Below are 18,728 nucleotides of genomic sequence, written 5' to 3'. Positions count from 1 at the left end.
GCGGTCATTTGCAAGGGTTTCCCACATGGCAGGCTTGATGTCTGCCAGCCTTCATGTCACGTTTGCACACATCTTTGTAGCACAGAATTGCTCTGTCAACGAGCCTGGTGGCTGAAACTAGCTCCCCGTATGGCGCATCCTTGGGGATCCTGCCATCTTCTACTCTGTGTACATGACTCTAATACAGGGGTTGGCAAGGTCTAGCTCACCAGGGCCGGTTCACTCCAGTGGAAATCCCTCCGTGGGCCGGATCGCACCCGTGATTTTTGGCGTCTGTCTGCACAGACGCAATTTTCAGCACCGCGGAAGCAAGTCCCTGTGCCACGCTGCAGTGGTTTGGCGCAGCACATGGGGACTCACCGAGTGGGTGGCTTGGTTCAGCAGCAGCTCATGAGCCAGTTAAACGACCCCCGTGGGCCACTTGTGGCCCAGGGGTCTTAGGCTGCCGACCCCTGCTCTAATACAACAAACAATACAAGCAACACAGAGACCAGTATACTAGATAGCACTGTAATTCTTATTGCATCATATACAGGATTTAGTAGCAAAAACAAAATGTGTGCACTTGTAAATACTCTTAATATATTTGAAATCAATTGAACACATGTCTGTCAATCTTTGAAAGTCCGCAGAAGTATAATAAGTCTATGGTTGAAACAAAGTAATAGATCCTATCCTGTGGGCTAAGCGGCAAAACTTTTTTTAGGCGTTCATGGTGCCGAAGTAGTAGGTGAATAACAATGGACAGTGATCCCAGATAACCTGACTGTTTCTCTGGAATCTTCTTCAGCACAACTACAAAAGAATTCAAATATGAAACAATGACCTGTGTACATGAAAACTATATAAACTTCACACATTACAATCCATATGCTACAACGACAATAAGAAGAGCAAAGGTACATACCCCATAGATTAGTAAAATGCACAAGGAGCAGTGCTCATGTGGATATGTAACCACTGCTACCAGTTGCATGATACCGGAAGCATAAGTAACCATTCCCAGGTGGCGCTCATTACAGGGAGAATGAATTGCAGTAATTCAATTTAAAGGTACAAAGCAATATAACAACAATAAGAAAACATCAAATAAAACAATTTAAATCCAGTTCAGAATTGAGTCCTTCAGGGTGAATGGTCTTAAACATAAAAATGAACTGAGATTCTTTCTGCCGTAGCCGTTTTTCATGATCTTGTCTTTTGTTGATGGTTTTCTGATTCACCCACAGTACTGTGAACAATAAATCCCTATCAGAATGATTCTGCGATATAAAATGCTCAAGCAGAGCAGCTTCCAACACAGCACACCCTGCTCTAATAGCTAACCTATTGTTTGCTCTCAATTTCACCCCCCCATGGATGTGAATGGTTGTGGAATAGGCAAGCAGCCAGTCGCTGTTTACTGCACTTGCACCGCTATTGCTGCTGTTTCACTTTCTTCAGCTGCCCTGAATGTCTTTGTTGTTTTCCATAGGCACTTCTTCTGCATATAAGAGCAACCCAAATGCACCATCTTCCAGGCTCGGCACACTGATGGAGGGCTCCACAAGTTCTATCTGTAGTACAGCCCCTGCTGCTGCTGCTGTTGCCACCAGCAGTAGCCCTCCCAAAATTTTATACACTAAATATGAATTGGACATTGACATGGAGACTGGTAAAAGGCCCAAGAAATGTCCAGGGAAAGGGAAAGAGTCCATTGAGTCCATCTTGGAAGAATATTCTCAGCAAGTCAGAGATCTGCAGAAGAAGCTAAATGAAGTGAGTTTCAAGCTTGGCAAAAAGGCTCTCAGTGTACTGATTGTCATTTAACTGCGGGGTGTGTGTGTGGATATCACAGCCACGGCAGTGTATTCCCTGCACTAAAGGTGGTGGTGGGAGAATCAAAACCGTTGACCAAGGTAACTTAAGTTATGCACCAAGAAAATCTGAATGCAGCAGATTGGGAACATACAGGAAGGGTTTTATAATTACCGTATTTTTTGCTCTATAAGGCGCACCAGACCACAAGACGCACCTAGTTTTTGGAGGAGGAAAACAAGAAAAAAAATATTCTGAATCTCAGAAGCCAGAACAGCAAGAGGGATCGCTGTGCAGTTAAAGCAGCAATCGCTTTTGCTGTTCTTGCTTCTGGGATAGCTGCGCAGCCTGCATTCGCTCCATAAGACGCACACACATTTCCCCTTACTTTTTAGAAGGGGAAAAGTGAGTCTTATAGAGCAAAAAATATGGTAATTATAATTTTTTCAAAATTTCATAATCAGCTTTTAGGAAGTTTTAATAGAAACATTTTAATAAATACATGCACACATTGATATTGGTTACACTACCAAAATGTTGGGAACTGTTTGTTAAGGGTAAGGAAGCCTCTCTTCATCCCAGTTCAGGAGCCCAGTTTAACTAGTTTAGTTTTTATTCTGCAGATATGCTTTCAGAGCCTGGATTTTAATCTGCAACTGCATGCCTTCATGTAGTGCATGTTTGTGAAAATGAGGGGGTGTTGTTGAAGGCTAGGGATAGATCAGACTCCCTTTTATGGCTGGTTCTGTTAAATGAAAATGGTCTGCCATGTCTAAATGATACCTTTTGCGCTCATCAGATTAGCAAAACAGCCAGAGCCAGATAATTCATCATGGAAAACTGCAGCAAGCCTTCTCTTAATTACAATTATCTGACTTCTGCAAATCGGAAGATCTGTCCTAGAGCAGTGCCGCCAAGATTTGCCTTGCTCCATTTCCCAAATTGCATTTTGTCTACTGTTAATACTGTTTCATGATCTTATTTCGCTTCCCGCAGGCTACAGAACAGCATGAGCAACAGAAATTAACTTTAAGACAGACAATAATTGAGTTGCAGACAAACCTTCGGGAGGTAACAAGGGAAAAAGAGTCTATAACTGATCTCAGGTGAGCACCCTCATGGTACAAACTAGAGAGGGTGTCATGGACTGGTTCAACATAGGAATGGTGGGAGAAACCAGCTGAGGAACCCCCAATTGAAGAAGGCTCAGAGCCCAGTGAGTGGTAGTAGGATGGTGATGAGTGGTCAGAGGGAGAAGAGGAAGAAGACTGGGAGGAGGAGGGAGGAGGTGTGAGATGCTGAAGAGGTAACAGGGCTTAGTGAGCTTGGAGAGTCTGTGGCAGCGATAGACCAGGCTTGTGAAGAAACATGGGTGTCGCCGCCTCCTGCAGCAACAAGCTCCCCTCCCCCTGCTCTCCCAGAACCAGGAGAGGCATGAAGCGAGAGGAGCAAATACAGACAAGCAGGCACAGTCTCCAATTGCTTGGGGAGGGACCCGGAAGAGGAGAAGACACAGCTGTCTATGGGGAGGCAGGGACCTTTAGTTTTGGCAACTACTTCATGGGGGCAGAACTTGAGTTGTTGTGCTCATTAGGCCTCCCACACCTGTTTTGCTTATAAGGAGTTAACTCCAGCTTGCTCAGTGTGATTTACTGCTGGCTCACTCCTCTCAGAGGGCCACAGTTCTAAGACCATTTGCATATTCCAATTGCAGCTTCCCAGCTAGGCTCTAAATTATGACCTGGGATCAAAGAAAACATCTTGGGAATGGCCCCATGCCCTGTGCAACTCAGGTAGCTGGTATTGTTTTGCAGACCTCCCATTTTCCCAGGTAGTGGGAAGTTCCAGAGTCAATTTGCTACACGTTCAGTTGTCTGAACGATGGCATATCAGAAGTTTAACAGCGGTTTCTTTTTCATATTGCTGTGGGTTTGGGGGGAACCAGGGACAGAAAGCTTTTGCAGCCCAAGAGCCACATTTGCTTCTGGGCAACCTGCCAAAGGCCACATGCCATTGGTGGGTGGAGCCAAAAGCAAAAGTGGGTGGGGAGACCTATGTAAATTTTACCTTTGTACAATAGTAGGTCAGCATAGAAGTGTACCCAGAATAGCACTAAAAGACTGAAGCTGTACACCTGTTTGAGACTGCAAAAGAAACCACAAAACACAGTTGTGGGGTGTTGTCAGAGGCCCCTGAATTTGCACTGGATGCTTCCTTTTCTGATAAATAGGCGAAAAGAGTCTCAAACCCAAGAGGATCTCAATTGCAAGCTGAAGGCTACAATCAATGAGCTGCAAACAGCCAATCACCTTCAGGAGGAGATGCTGAAGGAAGCCAACAACCAAACAGAACATCTGAAAAAGATGGTACAGGGCCATGAAGACATCCTCCAGGAACTTCGCAATGTCCTACTGGCCTATGAAGAAAGTTCGGGAAAGAAGATCTTTGATCAGGAGAGCATCGCCAACCTTCACGTCTGCAACCTTCCCAGGGCTTTCAGTAAAGTTCTGCGAGATCTAGATACAGAGATATCCCTGCTCAAAGCGAGGCTTACTCCAGTAAGTGCCCTTCAACTCATTCTGAATGAAATTTAAGCATAAGATCACTGTGTACTCAAGACAGGAGGGGATCTGGTGGCATAACCAAGGTCATATTGACAGCTGGATTGTAACCAGGTAACGGGAGCACAAGCTCAGCTCACATCCTGTGGTCATTTTTACACTATTTCACAGGATAGAATTAGGTAACAATTTTGGATCTAACCACAGTGGCATCTCTTTTCGTTGGCCAGTGATCGGCCACATTTCTGGTGCACAGCCATGCATGCTCTGGTCCCTTTGAAAACACCGAGGCTTAAATGCAGATAACTGGATTGCACCTCTGATTAGGCTCTGGGGCAGAGCTGGTATGAAAACGTCCATTCCATGTGTCAAAACTTGGGTCACCTCCCACTCATCATAAGGCTCGAGTTTGGAGCTGGGGGGGGGGGAGATTCAAAGGGCCACAAAGGCAGGTGGGAGGGGGCATTGAGCTCCTGCCAAATCTCACCCACCTCTGCCCAGAATGAATTCCTACCTCCTGTCATTTTTTTTCCTTGCTGGGATTTGACGAAGGCAGAACAATCAACTAAGATTTTAATGGGTGTTAAAGCCCTAACATGAATAAATTATTGTTAATAACAGCAACTATTATTATTCTCTTATTTATGCAGAACCGCTTTTTCCTCAGAGAGAGACTACCAAACTCCAATTAAGTCAAATGCATCGTTAGTTTGACCTTGTGCATTTATTTATTTTATATTAAATAGCCACAGTGAGCCCAATGTGGACCAGGACTATGGCATGGTGGAACAGGGGTGTTTTTAACCATGTATTTCTTTGCCACAGACCCAAGAAAAATAGCAGCTTACAACAAATAATTCAGATGGCACCAATAAGGAGTTTTAAAAATGTAAACGGAGACCTTGAACCTCTTCCTTTTCTTCTGCTGGAGTTTTGTACATCCTCCTAGGGTGCTCCTCCTTTCCCTGTCTGCAGCCAACTTCATTTGCTTTGGTTGGAGTGCCTCCAAAATGATCCAGTTTCCAGTCCGAATGCCTCATCATGGTTTATTGGGATCCAAAGGCCATGGGAAACTCTCATTACCAAAGGCCATGGGAAACTCTCATAATTAATAGTTCAGTGGGGTATGAGAATACATTTTGGCCTGGATGGCAAATGGCTGCAGACCCCCCAGTCCAAATGGCATCAGTCTCTTAAGACAAAGTGACATCAGGTGTAGGACAGGTATAGTCACGCCTCCTTGCTGAAAGCTGGATTGCAGGTGCTGCCAATCAGCTGATCAATGACACCTGCAAACCCCTGGACCTATGCCTTAGCAGTCTGGTTCCAAACTATACAGGAAAATGTCTCACCCCAAGGGGGTCAGGATCAGGTTGGTTTTTCCAGCCCAGCATGCAAAAGGTCCCAGTTTGAATCACTAGCACCTCCATTTGGAGAATCTTGGGTAGCAGAGCTGGGAAAGAGCCTGAGACCTTGGAAGACCCATTGCCTCTCTGAGGAGTCAACTAGGCTCATTCATACTCATGGTGTTATGCTGCATACTGCAGCCTTCCCTAATCTCTGGTCCAGAACATCCACATGCTTTGGACTACAGTTCATCCCAGGCCATTGGCCATGCTAGCTGGGCCTGGCAGGAGTTGTTCACCAAAACATCTGGAAAGCACACAGCTGTGAAAGGCTGCAGCCAATCTCATACTTCCATAGGATGAGTGTTGAAACCTCTGAACCACAGCAGTCTCTTCCCCTTCCTGTGGTCACGGGCCTGGCAATTAAGATGACACTGCGGTGAATTGTGGAGCACCTACAGGACAGTTGTTGAAGCCTGTGTCAGGTGGAGAAAGAGCCAAGTAGAGGCATTTTCTTCTTTCAGCTACTAGGCTCTGGCAAGTCCCTTGGAATAAGCAACCATGGGAGCAATAACCACAAGCTTATCTTGTGCAGATGTTGCTGTTGTTTGCATCCTTCTGTCTCGAGAGACAATGGAGTGCGACTCTGGGGGTAAAGTTAGCAGCACCGATGTGAACTCCCCAGGGTGCAAGCCTAGGCAGTGTGTATGGAGGTCCTGGGCTGACGAGTCAACAAGGCCTGGCTGATGTGGTTCAAAGGAAAGCAGAACAATACGTTTGGCACCAGCTTGACTCCAGGAGTTAGCGGAAAGAGGCATATAAGATGCCATCCAACTGTCTTAGGGACTCCACTCTGGATTTGTGTAGGGTTTATTCCTTAGCCTTTTCTTCTCCCAAAGATATCCTGCCAGGCAGTAGAGGCTGGCAAGCCCCATATGCCCTCACTTCCCTCTACAGCAGCCTTTCTCAACCTGCGGGTCCCCAGATGTTGTTGAACTACAACTCCCATCACCCCTACCTAGCAAGGCCAGAGCTCAGGGATGATGGGAGTTGTAGTCCAACAACATCTGGGGACCCACAGGTTGAGAACCGCTGCTCTACAGCATGGGTAGGCAAACTAAGGCCCGGGACCGGATCCGGCCCAATCGCCTTCTAAATCCAGGACAGTCTGGGAATCAGTGTGTTTTTACATGAGTAGAGTGTGTGCTTTTATTTAAAATGTGCCCCTGGGTTATTTGTGGGGCATAGGAATCCAGTCATTAGTTTTTTCCAAAATATAGTCCGGCCCCCACAAGGTCTGAGGGACAGTGGACCGGCCCCCTGCTGAAAAAGTTTGCTGACCCCCGCTCCACAGCATGTGCAGAAACCACCTTCTCCACTGTTGTACCTACTATTGGTCTCATCTGCTCCATCCGCCAGAGCCTGTCTTTGCATGCAGGATAAGTCCCTATCTTGCTGAGGGTTTGAGACCCATCAGCTACCCTCACCTGGTTTAGCCGGCCAATCAAAGCTATTCCCTGGGGTGTGGCTGCTTTTGCATGGTGACAGCTTCCAGGAGCCCCAGGTGAGAGCTAAGTGCCAGGTGGGGACCAAAGGTGGACAAACTACCCCAGAAGGAGCACAGTGTGTCCCCCACCAGAGGTACTAGCCCTCTCCTGACACCCCATACACCTCCCACCCCCCACAGATGCAGCTGGAGTTCTTCAAAATACACAGCACTGATTGCATGTTAATGATAAATCGCCATGTGATCCTTATCAGTCTAAACATAGGAGTGCTGAATCAACAAACTTCACTATCCCCCTTAATGCTTGTGTTCTGTAAATAGGTCGCTGTAATGTCTTTCATGAGATACGTTTAGGTAAGGCTAATTGCTCACTTGGTTGTGAATCATGACTGTTTATTAATAACAGATGGAAGAGCAAGTGGACATGGTGAGGAGAGAATCACAGTGCAAAACTGAAGCTTTGCTTCAACAGCAACAAGAGAGGTACACTGTGCTCTTATCTTCTTCCTCTATATTTGTTTAGAAAATAATTCATAAGACTAAAATTTAGAACAAAGAACAGAAAATGACTGCATTTGTCAAAATATGCTGCCACCTTGAACTCTTGGAAGAAAGGTGAGAAAGAAATATAATAAATCAGTAAATAGTTAAAAGCCCATCCAGTTTCATAGGCGGGGAGAGTTCCCATTTCTTTTCCCACCTCACTGGACATCCAATCTTGAATTAGAGAAGCTGGCCTGATCTGGAGACGGTTGTCAGTTGAGATGAGGTTGGCTTGGGAAATAGGTGCTCCCTCACTGCTACTACTCCTTCCCACTGCCTTAGCAGTGATAAATGGAAAGGTGAGTAGCAGGGATGGAAACTTCCAGCCTTCTGTGTTGCCCCTTTGTAGGAGATGAATTGAGGATTGAATCTGTAGATTAAGATTAAAACCTCCTATCCTGTGTGTAGGAGAAAGACAAAAAAGCAGGCTGAGAGTTCTTTTTAGCAAACACTTCTATGTTTTTGCATCTTACTAAAGCTTAGGAATTAGGCTATTTCACCTTTTAATCCCTTTTATTTGCGGTCTGCTGACCTCCTCTCTTCACCCCTGTTGCAGAGAAGGAACCACAAGTTTTTAGTAAGATAAAACAATAAAAGGTTTACTTCATAGCTGTCAACTTTTCCCTTTTCTTGCGAGGAATCCTATTCGGAATAAGGGAATTTCCCTTAAAAAGGGGAAAAGTTAACATCTATGGTTTACTTACATTTCAACGCAGGCAGGAAATACAGCAAAATAGTATGCGGAAAACTACTTCCAAGTTACAGTAAAATAAAAGTTGGTAGTCTCAGTAACTTGTCTGAAACCAGGAGCTTCAGCAAAACATGTTTGCTTAGCTTGAAAGCATAATGGAAGAGAGTAACTCGGAGGCAGGAGGAAGTATGAAATATTATCTCCTTCACTACATAATTCCTGTCAGGGGAAGTGGACACACAGAGGGTCCTCTTTGGAAGTTTAAGAACCCTCTCTGTACTATCCCTGTGCTTGTCTAGTGAAACATGATGGCTGAACTCCCATCAGGGATAAATGAAAGACTTTCCTCCTATGGGGACTGGGCTGTGTACAGAATCTTGGGAACGGTAGTTTACCCCTCACAGAGCTGCTATCCCAATAATAATAATAATAATAATAATAATAATAATAATAATTTATTTATATCCCGCCCTCCCCAGCTGGAGCCGGGCTCAGAGCGGCTAACAGCAGTAAAATGATACAACATTCTAAAATCATTTCATTATAAAATCAGTTCAAATCAGATTAATGGCAACCATTGGGCTAGAGTTCTGTGAGGATTGTCAAAGGAGGGGGTCAGGCTGTGCCCTGGCCAAAGGCCTGGTGGAACAGCTCTGTCTTGCAGGCCCTGTGGAAAGATGTCAAATCCCTAGTCTCTTGTGACAGAGCATTCCACCAGATTGGAGCCACAGCCGAAAAAGCCCTGGCTCTGGTTGAGGCCAGCCTAACCTCTCTGTCGCCCGGGATCTCCAAGATGTTTTTGTTTGAAGACCGTAAGGTCTTCCATGAGACATACCAGGAGTGGTGGTCCTGTAGGTATGAAGTATAGGGCTTTTAAGGTTAAAACCAGCACCTTAAACCTGATCCTGTACTCCACCAGGAGCCAGTGCAGCTGGTATAGCACTGGGTGAATATGCTCCCGCAGCGAGGACCCCGTAACACTTAACAAACTTCAGTTCCCAGGATTATTTGGGGAAAAGATGTGAGGTGTGTACCCAGCCTAGATTGTCCCCGAACACAGAGCTTTACTTTTCCCTACAAGAATGTACGATCCCAGAGACATTAGAAATCAAGCCACCTGCTATCTGCATTGCTTCATCCTAAATTGTGTCTTTATCACTCTTAAGCATGACTGAGGGCTTGCCCACACTTCTTCTTGTGCTGTGCCTAGAAGGCACGAGTTTGAGAGGTTTTCTGCTTCACACACCCTTTTTAGGCATGAGTCTGAGCAATTTTCCCCTTGCCTTGTTCTCTTCCAAGGGAAAACCCATTCTTTAGCAGTGGAACAAATTTTTCTCTGGGGGGCAGTGGGAAGCAACGAGACAAAGTGAAGTGTTGGAAAAGCCCTCTATTTTTGACACTGCCTTCTCTACAGAGACATCACTGATGTCTTACTATTGCACCTCTGTTGTTTTTATTTTTTTATTTTTAATAACAGCGTTGAGAGACTGATAAGTGCGCATGAACAGGAACTGGAAGCTCTGAACGAAAAGCTGAACAGCTCTCGCAGCCATGCAAGCAACATCGAAAGCCAGCTGGAGATCATCCAGTAAGTGTCTCAGTAATGCTGTTCTGCAAGTACATCACTGAAGAGTATTGCAAGCAAACACTGTCTGCTGAATATACAGAAACCCTTGATTATACCAATACAGGACACTGATTGTTTACTAGATTTCTCTTAGGATTCATTAAACCTTCTAGGGTGAAAATTCTGGGGTGGAAGAAAGCTGGTTAGGACCCCTGCCCACCTGCTTTCCCACTGTAATGCAGTATAAATTTAAGTAGAAAAGAAATTCTAGTGTACTAGAAGAAGTAAGAATGTGTACTAGACCATAGCTGCAGCAAATTTAGGGCTCATTCACATTTTTGCTTGACCCATATTTTGAATGTATTGTATTGTGTATGAATTAATTCTCCCAGGTCCAATAACTTTTTTCATTGTTCCGTGGCTGTGTCATGCTAAAAACTGATCTTACCCGCTGAATTGAACCTCGGTTAAGCAAAAACTCTCTTTGGATTTTTCACACATCTGTGAAGATCCAATTCAGTGTGCAATATCATATTTTTGGAAGGCACAGCTTGCAGAATAACAATAAAAGCTATTGGAAATAGGATAATTAATCAATAGTAAAGGCAAAGGTAAAGGTACCCCTGCCCGTACGGGCCAGTCTTGACAGACTCTAGGGTTGTGCGCCCATCTCACTTAAGAGGCCGGGGGCCAGCGCTGTCCGGAGACACTTCCGGGTCACGTGGCCAGCGTGACAAAGCTGCTCTGGCGAGCCAGCACCAGCGCAGCACACGGAAATGCCGTTTACCTTCCCACTATAAAGCGGTACCTATTTATCTACTTGCACTTAAGGGTGCTTTCGAACTGCTAGGTGGGCAGGAGCTGGGACCAAAAGACGGGAGCTCACCCCGCCGTGGGGATTCAAACCGCCGACCATGTGATTGGCAAGTCCTAGGCACTGAGGTTTTACCCACAGTGCCACCCACGTCCCTTACTTAATCAATAATAATAATAAATTTATTATTTATACCCCGCCCATCTGGCTGGGGTTCCCCAGCCACTCTGGGCGGCTTCCAGCAAAATATTAAAATACAATAATTCATCAAATATTAAAAGCGGTAAACATTACTGTATTTTATTGCCCAGTAGTAAGCCATTGCAGGTGTACTGTAGTTATAAGTCTGTTTTATATATTCCATTTCTGAAGGGCTTGGGAGCTGGGATAGCTCTGTTGGTAGAGCATGGGGCTCTTAATCTCAGGGTCGTGGCTTTATGTCTGCACCATCATCTCTGTACATGTTGCACTTTCACATTGGTTTCAGGTTGTTCACTTTCTCTCTTTCTTCTACTATATTTTTTAGAGAGCAAGCAAAAAACCAGAACTCATTGTACATGCGACAGATCAGTCAGCTGGAAAGCACTGTGTCCTCACTGCGTTCTGAGCTCCGAGAATCAAGGAGGATGTCTCAGGACAAGGTGGGTTGCAAAATGATGTTGGGGAGACACTTGCAATTAAATTCTGTGTATGTGTTCTGTGATCGTGAATGTAATGCATTTAGTATTATCTGCCGGGACAATATAACACCAGTCCTAAAGGATCTTCACTGGCTCCCAGTACATTTCCGAGCACAATTCAAAGTGTTGGTGCTGACCTTTAAAGCCCTAAATGGCCTCGGCCCAGTATACCTGGGTCTCCACCCCCATCGCTCAGCCTTCTCAGGTCTTCTGCTGGTTCCCTCACTGCGAGAAGCAAAGTTACAGGGAACCAGGCAAAGGGTCTTTTTGGTAGTGGCGCTCTCCCTATGGAATGCCCTCCCTTCATATCTCAAGGAAATAAATAACTATTTGACTTTTAGAAGACAGTCCTGAAGGCAGTCCTGTTTCAGGAAGTTTTATAAGGATTGATGTTTTTATTATGTTTTTACATATGTTGTAAGCTGCCCAGAATGGCTGGGGAAACCCAGCCAGATGTGCGGGATATAAACATTAAAATTAGTAGTAGTAGTAGTAGTAGTAGTAGTAGTAGTAGTAGTAGTCATCATAGTATTTTAGGGTAGTGAAGAGGAGAAAATAAAAATCAGTAGCAATGCAGTATCTGTTTTTTTAAAAAAGGTATTACCCAGCAACAGAGTGGTTTTTAAGGCCCCTTTGACATGATTTTCATTGTAAAAATAATAAAATACGAACATAGTAATACACTGGTACCTCGGGTTAGGTACTTAATTCGTTCCGGAGGTCTGGTCTGAACCTGAAACTGTTCTTAACCATTTAGCTAATGGGGTCTCCTGCTGCCGTCGTGCCGCCAGAGCACAATTTCTGTTCTCATCCTGAAGCAAAGTTCTTAATCCAAGGTACTATTTCTGGGTTAGCAGAGTCTGTAACCTGAAGCGTCTGTAACCTGAAGCGTATGTAATCCGAGGTACCACTGTAAACAAAATAAAAAACCCTCTCCCAGTTTAAAAGGCCATGGATTATTTAGTTAATCAAAGGCCTGGATGAAGAGGAATGTTTTGCCTGGCTCCTAAAGATACATAACAAAGGCACCAGGTGAATACCCTTTGGGAGATCATTTCACAAGCAGCGAGCCACCACAGAAAAAAATTGTCCTCATGTTTCTGATCTCCAGACTTCTCACAGTGGAGGAACACAGAGAAGGGCCTTAGACAATGAATGCTTAGAGGAAGGTTATACAATGGTACCTTGGTTCCTGAACGGCTTAGTTGTCAAACAAATCGGCTCCCGAACGCCACAAACCCGGAAGTAAGTGTTCCGGTTTGTGAACGTTTTTTGGAAGCCGAACATCCGACATGGCTTCCATGGCTTCTGATTGAGTCCAGGAAGCTCCTGCAGCCAATTGGAAGCCGCGCCTTGGTTTTTGAACAGGCTCCCGGAACGGATTAAGTTCGAGAACCAAGGTACCACTGTAATTTTGTCTTTTAATATTTAGAGGCAATAATTCACACATAGTCATTTGACTTCCATTCCCAACTGCAGCTTAGGTTACAAGTCACATTGGGCTGGGCTGGTTCCTTCTTCCAAGTTACAAATGAATGATGTTTTCTCTTATATAGAAAAGTCCAAGAAATCAAATAACAGGTAGGCTGATCAAGGTGACATGGCAGTGGATATCAAGAGGGGTTTTTTGTAAAGCGATGCAGTACGTGCTTTATTGAGTTCCACATGCCTTTCATTTACTTTTTCATGTATTGATCCCGGAAGTGAATCACTAAGCACATGTATTCTTGCAATGAATGGGTGTTGGTCAAGAACACAGGTAAAGTTGTGCTGAGATTTGATTGATCTGTGAATTGTGCCAGTTTTCCAAACAAATATTTGGAAGTATTCTGTTAATATCTTAACAGCTTAGTCCACTTCCAGATTAGTATCAGATGTTGTTTTAGCAGCCATAGTGAAAACTAAGAACAGGACTAGCTTTCTACCTCCACCAACTAAGAGGGTGTTCAATCAACCAAAAAGATTCAAGCAGGCAATCAAAATTATGCGTTGAGGGGGAAAAGAGAATCCTGAAAGCAGTGTCAACTTTGCAAACCAACCAGACTTGCATTATGTCTTGCTTTGCACTATTTATTGGTTGGACAGTTTTAATTACCGGTACTTATGCATGATTCTAGTTTTTGCTAATCAGAAGCAGCTAGTTGCTCTGTAGGATCCTGAAGGCCGGTTCCCGAGCACTGCAAATAGCCACCCAGGCACCTTTTGGATTCCTGACAGTTCAGGAGGCACATTCCATATACTGTCAAATGTGCATTCCAAACTGCAGGCTAGAAAAAGCTTTTGTTTAAACAGAAAGGAGAGCTAAGGTTCCCAGGAAGCCGAGTTCTGCTCCTAGTACCTCATTCTGTGGTACCATGTTTGTCCTGTTGCAGAAATTGGATCACAGCAGACATGCTACCCCTTTCTTCCTCGTAGAAATCTGCTGTAAGACTATTTTGTGTGTCTTTGTGTTAATATCTTAGATAGAAGATCTGGAGAAACAGCTGCATTTGGTTCATTCTGAGATGGCGGAGGCTCAAAATGAAAGGGACCAGTATAGCCAGGAAACTGGAAACTTGGACGATCAGGTTCAGCAGTTGGTGGTAGGCACCTGAGACTGAATCACTTCCATAAAGTTTGCTTTTTGTAAATCACTTTAACAGTCCAGCTACGTAAGTAAATCAAATTCCAATCCTTTGTGTGAAACGGGGGGACACCAGAGCTTGTAATGAAGAGCCAGCTTTAATCTGCATGCTACATAAACCCTCCGCTACATGAAAAAAAGGGACGCGGGTGGCGCTGTGGTCTAAACCACAGAGCCTAGGACTTGCTGATCAGAAGGTCGGTGGTTCGAATCCCCGCGACAGGGTGAGCTCCCGTTGCTCGGTCCCAGCTCCTGCCCACTTAGCAGTTCGAAAGCACGTCAAGTGCAAGTAGATAAATAGGTACCGCTCTGGCGGGAAGGTAAATGGCGTTTCCGTGCGCTGCTCTGGTTCCCCAGAAGCAGCTTAGTCATGCTGGCCACATGACCCAAAAGCTGTCTGCAGACAAACACCGGCTCCCTCGGCCTATAGAGCGAGATGAACATGCAACCCCAGAGTCGTCTGTGACTGGACCTAATGGTCAGGGGTACCTTTACATTAAAAAAGGAAAACACACATCGGAAAATTCTTTGAGAAAGTTGAACAGTTAGCACAGATCATTCAGGACTTGGAAAATGGTGCTGGAGAGGGTTCTTTAGCTGCATGTAAAAGAACATCGCAGGGACGCGGGTGGCGCTGTGGGCTAAAGCCTCAACGCCTAGGGCTTGCCGATCGAAAGGTCGGCGGTTCGAATCCCCGCGGCGGGGTGCGCTCCCGCTGTTCGGTCCCAGCGCCTGCCCACCTAGCAGTTCGAAAGCACCCCCGGGGGCAAGTAGATAAATAGGTACCGCTTACCAGCGGGAAGGTAAACGGCGTTCCGTGTGCGGCTCTGGCTCGCCAGAGCAGCGTTGTCACGCTGGCCACGTGACCCGGAAGTGTCCCCGGACAGCGCTGGCCCCCGGCCAATAAATGTGAGATGGGCGCACAAACCCCACAGTCTGTCAAGACTGGCCCGTTCGGGCAGGGGTACCTTTACCTTTACCTTTAAAAGAACATCACACAGGCATAGTCTGAGGAATGCTGTTGACTATCACACAACCCCCACATAACAGGATTCATGAGAAGTCGGAATTGTTAGCTTCATTTAGGACAGGAATAATTTCATTGTGAGTTGGGTGCATCAGTCATAAGTAAAAGACTAAGTGTCAGGGAACTGCCATCAGCTCAAAGGCGAGAGTTGGAGGGGCAGTTGTGTTATAGGCAGTGGCGTAGCGTGGGGGGTGCAGGGGGGGCCGGCCGCACCGGGCGCAACATCTGGGGGTTAGGGTTAGGGGGCGCAAATCCACGGGTTAGGGGGCGCAAATTACTTGCCTTGCCCCGGGTGCTGACAACCCACGCTACACCACTGGTTATAGGGAACCTCCGAAAATCTTGCGAAGCAGTTCCTCCTCTGATGAGGAGGGAAGCCCCACCTCCAGTGGAGAGGAGGTGGTGGGGCCAGGGGATGCTAGGGAGAGCCTCAACACCGAGCCTGAGCAAACAGGAGATGAGGGAAGTACCCCTTTGCCAGCGCCCACTCTGCGCAGTAGGTTTAGGCGCAGGGAAGGGAGGAGAAGGTTGGGGGTCAAGTGACTGTTATGCTGGGGGAGGTACAAGGACCGCTCACTCCCAGATTCTGCTAGCGACTGAGCCAGACATGAACTTGCGACGCTCTTCACTGTAAATAGTTGCACTAACAATAAAGCTGGAAAAGACAGGTCGGAGTCTTGCTTGTTTGCTCTCGAGCAACCACCATAGTACCTGGCAGCAAGCAAGGAGTGGTGGTGAAGGGGAAGATGCCATTCCCCCCCCCCCCAGCACCCCTGCCCCAGCTTTTCCAACTTGCTTTCCCACTCGTTAGGGAAAGGGAGCTTGGGGTGGCTCTTTTCATCATGGTGGGGGGAGCACAGATGGAAAGTAATAGGAAACTTATAGAATCATAGAATAGAATCATAGAATCATAGAGTTGGAAGAGACCACAAGGGCCATCGAGTCCAACCCCCTGCCAAGCAGGAAACACCATCAGAGCACTCCTGACATATGGTTGTCAAGCCTCTGCTTAAAGACCTCCAAAGTAGGAGACTCCACCACACTCCTTGGCAGCAAATTCCACTGTCGAACAGCTCTTACTGTCAGGAAGTTCTTCCTAATGTTTAGGTGGAATCTTCTTTCTTGTAGTTTGGATCCATTGCTCCGTGTCCGCTTCTCTGGAGCAGCAGAAAACAACCTTTCTCCCTCCTCTATGTGACATCCTTTTATATATTTGAACATGGCTATCATATCACCCCTTAACCTCCTCTTCTCCAGGCTAAACATGCCCAGCTCCCTTAGCCGTTCCTCATAAGGCATCGTTTCCAGGCCTTTGACCATTTTGGTTGCCCTCCTCTGGACACGTTCTAGTTTGTCAGTGTCCTTCTTGAACTGTGGTGCCCAGAACTGGACACAGTACTCCAGGTGAGGTCTGACTTCTTAGGCTCCATCTCGTCTTCAGATTACAGCCTTACTTTGGGGTTGGAGAAACATTTTAAGGGAAGAATATATGTTGGCCTTTAGCCCAAATCAAGGACTTTCAGGTGTTAATAGCTAGCCGATGTCTGCCTGCTAGAGAGCCAGTGTACCTTTTGCATGTTCTCTCTCTCACTCTCTCTCCCGATACTTTGGATACTGGAAATCATACCCTATGTTTCATTTGAGCTGGAGTTCATTGTGCATTTAGCTTACGCAAATGAGTCACTCACCTAGGTCTGCCCTGCAGGATTAGTCATTTATTATTATTTTTCTCAAAGAATTTAAAAGAAAATATCATCAGAAATAATAATTATCGCACTCTTCCTTCAAAAAGGGCTCCAAAAGTGACTTAACAAATAATTGAAACAAACAAGCAAAAAGCAGTTCCTGTCCTCAGAGTTTTACAACCTAAGAAGACACAAGGAAACAGGAAAATGGATTGGGTGATAGGGAGAAATGGTTGTTAATAAATAAGTAATTAAGCAAAACTCTGTTCTTGGTTACAAATTCTCATAAGGACCAGCTGTGTCGATCAAGACTTGGGGTTGCCATGTTTCAAAAAGTGAAAACCTGGACACAAAAGTTATCTCTTTCTTGGGAAATTTTTACAATTTCCACCTGGGCACTGTTTCTGACAGCCGAGTCCTGGAATCCCAGCTCCTGTATGTCCAAAATATTTTGGATGATGGCAACCCTATATGGAGTGATCTGACATCCCTTCTCCTCTCTCCTCTGCTACACCCTGCCAGAAAGGCTGCTGCCGGATGGAGGGAGGAAAGTAGGAGCCCGATTTCCCAGCAGTGCTAATTGTGATGCCACGTCCCTCCTCCTCTCCTCTTCTACAGCCTATTGTAATGGCTGCCAACTAGACCCATGGAATACTTTTTAAAGCTTTCTTTAATGCTTGGGAAACGCCCCGCCTTTCAGAGTGAGCTTCATAAGAAAGATATGGAGCTGAATCTGGAAAAAGAGCAGAACAAGCGGCTCTGGGATCGGGACACCGGCAGCAGCATCACCATTGACCACTTGCGGAGGGAGCTGGACAACAAAAACATGGAACTGCAGTGCATGGAGTCCATTGTGTCGTCCATGAAGATGGAGTCCCAGGGGCAGATGGAACGTCAGGTCAGGAAAGGTGGCCCAAGCCAGGAACAATGCAAACGCCCCCAAGCCAAAGGGAAACACCCATACTGCAGATTGTATAGCAGTGTTTCGCAGGTTCCTGATAGCCAAGTGATGCTGCTAACCCCTTCAATTGAAGCTGGAGGTGTGCTTCACTCTTGTGCCTTGTGGCTTAGGGCCCTCATATTTACGGGACCGCCTCTCCTGGTATGCCCCGCAGAGGACCTTAAGGTCCATGAATGACCATAGCTTAGAGGTCCCGGGCCCTAAGGAAGTCAGATTATCCTCCACCAGGGCCAGGGCCTTCTCAGTGATGGCTCCAACCTGGTGGAATGCTCTGTCCCATGAGACCAGGGCCCTGCATGTTTTAACGTCCTTCCGCAGGGCCTGTAAGACAGAGCTATTCCGCCTGGCTTTCAACTTGAACTTAGCCTGATCTTTCATTCCCCTTCCTTCCCTCCCTCTCCCCTTTTTATGAAGATTACCCGCTCTGGGATCCCACAGCTAATTCTCCCCTGGTCTCCACGCTGGCCCAAATAGGACTAATTTAGCCAGCTAGCCCTGGTGATCATCTAATGTTTATTAGATGGATTTCCCCCCTAAATTGATTTTTGAATTCTGAATTTATTGTTATTCACGTTTTATACTGTTGTTTTATGCTGTTTTTTTGTTGCGTTAATTAACTGTTTTAAATTTGTTTTTGAACTGGGAAGGGTGGGGTATAAATAAAAAATTATTATTATTATTATTATTATTATTATTATTATTATTATTATGCCTGCAGGGGTTTACGTTGGGCAGTGGCGGAGGAAGCCGCTTGGGCGCCTGGGGCGGAGTGCCCAGGGGTGTGGCGAGCCGCCCATAGGGGCGTGGTGCACCACGGGGCCTCCAGAGTCTGGCTGCCTCCTCCTACTCAGCCGTCCTACAACTGGGGCAGTGGGCGGACTGTTTAGGCAGCACGGAGCCAGTGCGTGCCCAAGCTACCATGTTTC

General features: G+C 46.0%; 1 protein-coding gene across 10 annotated transcripts in view; it reads left to right on the top strand.

The window, feature by feature from the left end:
• Nucleotides 1–18,728, top strand: part of CCDC158 (coiled-coil domain containing 158) — a 71,516-nt gene that overhangs the window by 9,475 nt on the left and 43,313 nt on the right. For all 10 annotated transcript variants that reach the window (XM_082236281.1, XM_082236283.1, XM_082236284.1 and 7 more), the window contains 8 exons: nt 1,475–1,758; nt 2,794–2,903; nt 4,028–4,355; nt 7,618–7,694; nt 9,923–10,033; nt 11,353–11,467; nt 13,969–14,088; nt 17,542–17,739. In XM_082236281.1, the coding sequence (XP_082092407.1) occupies nt 1,475–1,758; nt 2,794–2,903; nt 4,028–4,355; nt 7,618–7,694; nt 9,923–10,033; nt 11,353–11,467; nt 13,969–14,088; nt 17,542–17,739 (1,343 nt within the window). The remainder of the gene's footprint in view (nt 1–1,474; nt 1,759–2,793; nt 2,904–4,027; nt 4,356–7,617; nt 7,695–9,922; nt 10,034–11,352; nt 11,468–13,968; nt 14,089–17,541; nt 17,740–18,728) is intronic.

The sequence above is a fragment of the Podarcis vaucheri genome, assembly GCF_965113315.1.
Source record: "Podarcis vaucheri genome assembly, chromosome: 9".
NCBI classification, from domain to species: domain Eukaryota; kingdom Metazoa; phylum Chordata; class Lepidosauria; order Squamata; family Lacertidae; genus Podarcis; species Podarcis vaucheri.
This window is presented reverse-complemented; position numbering and strand designations above follow the sequence as displayed.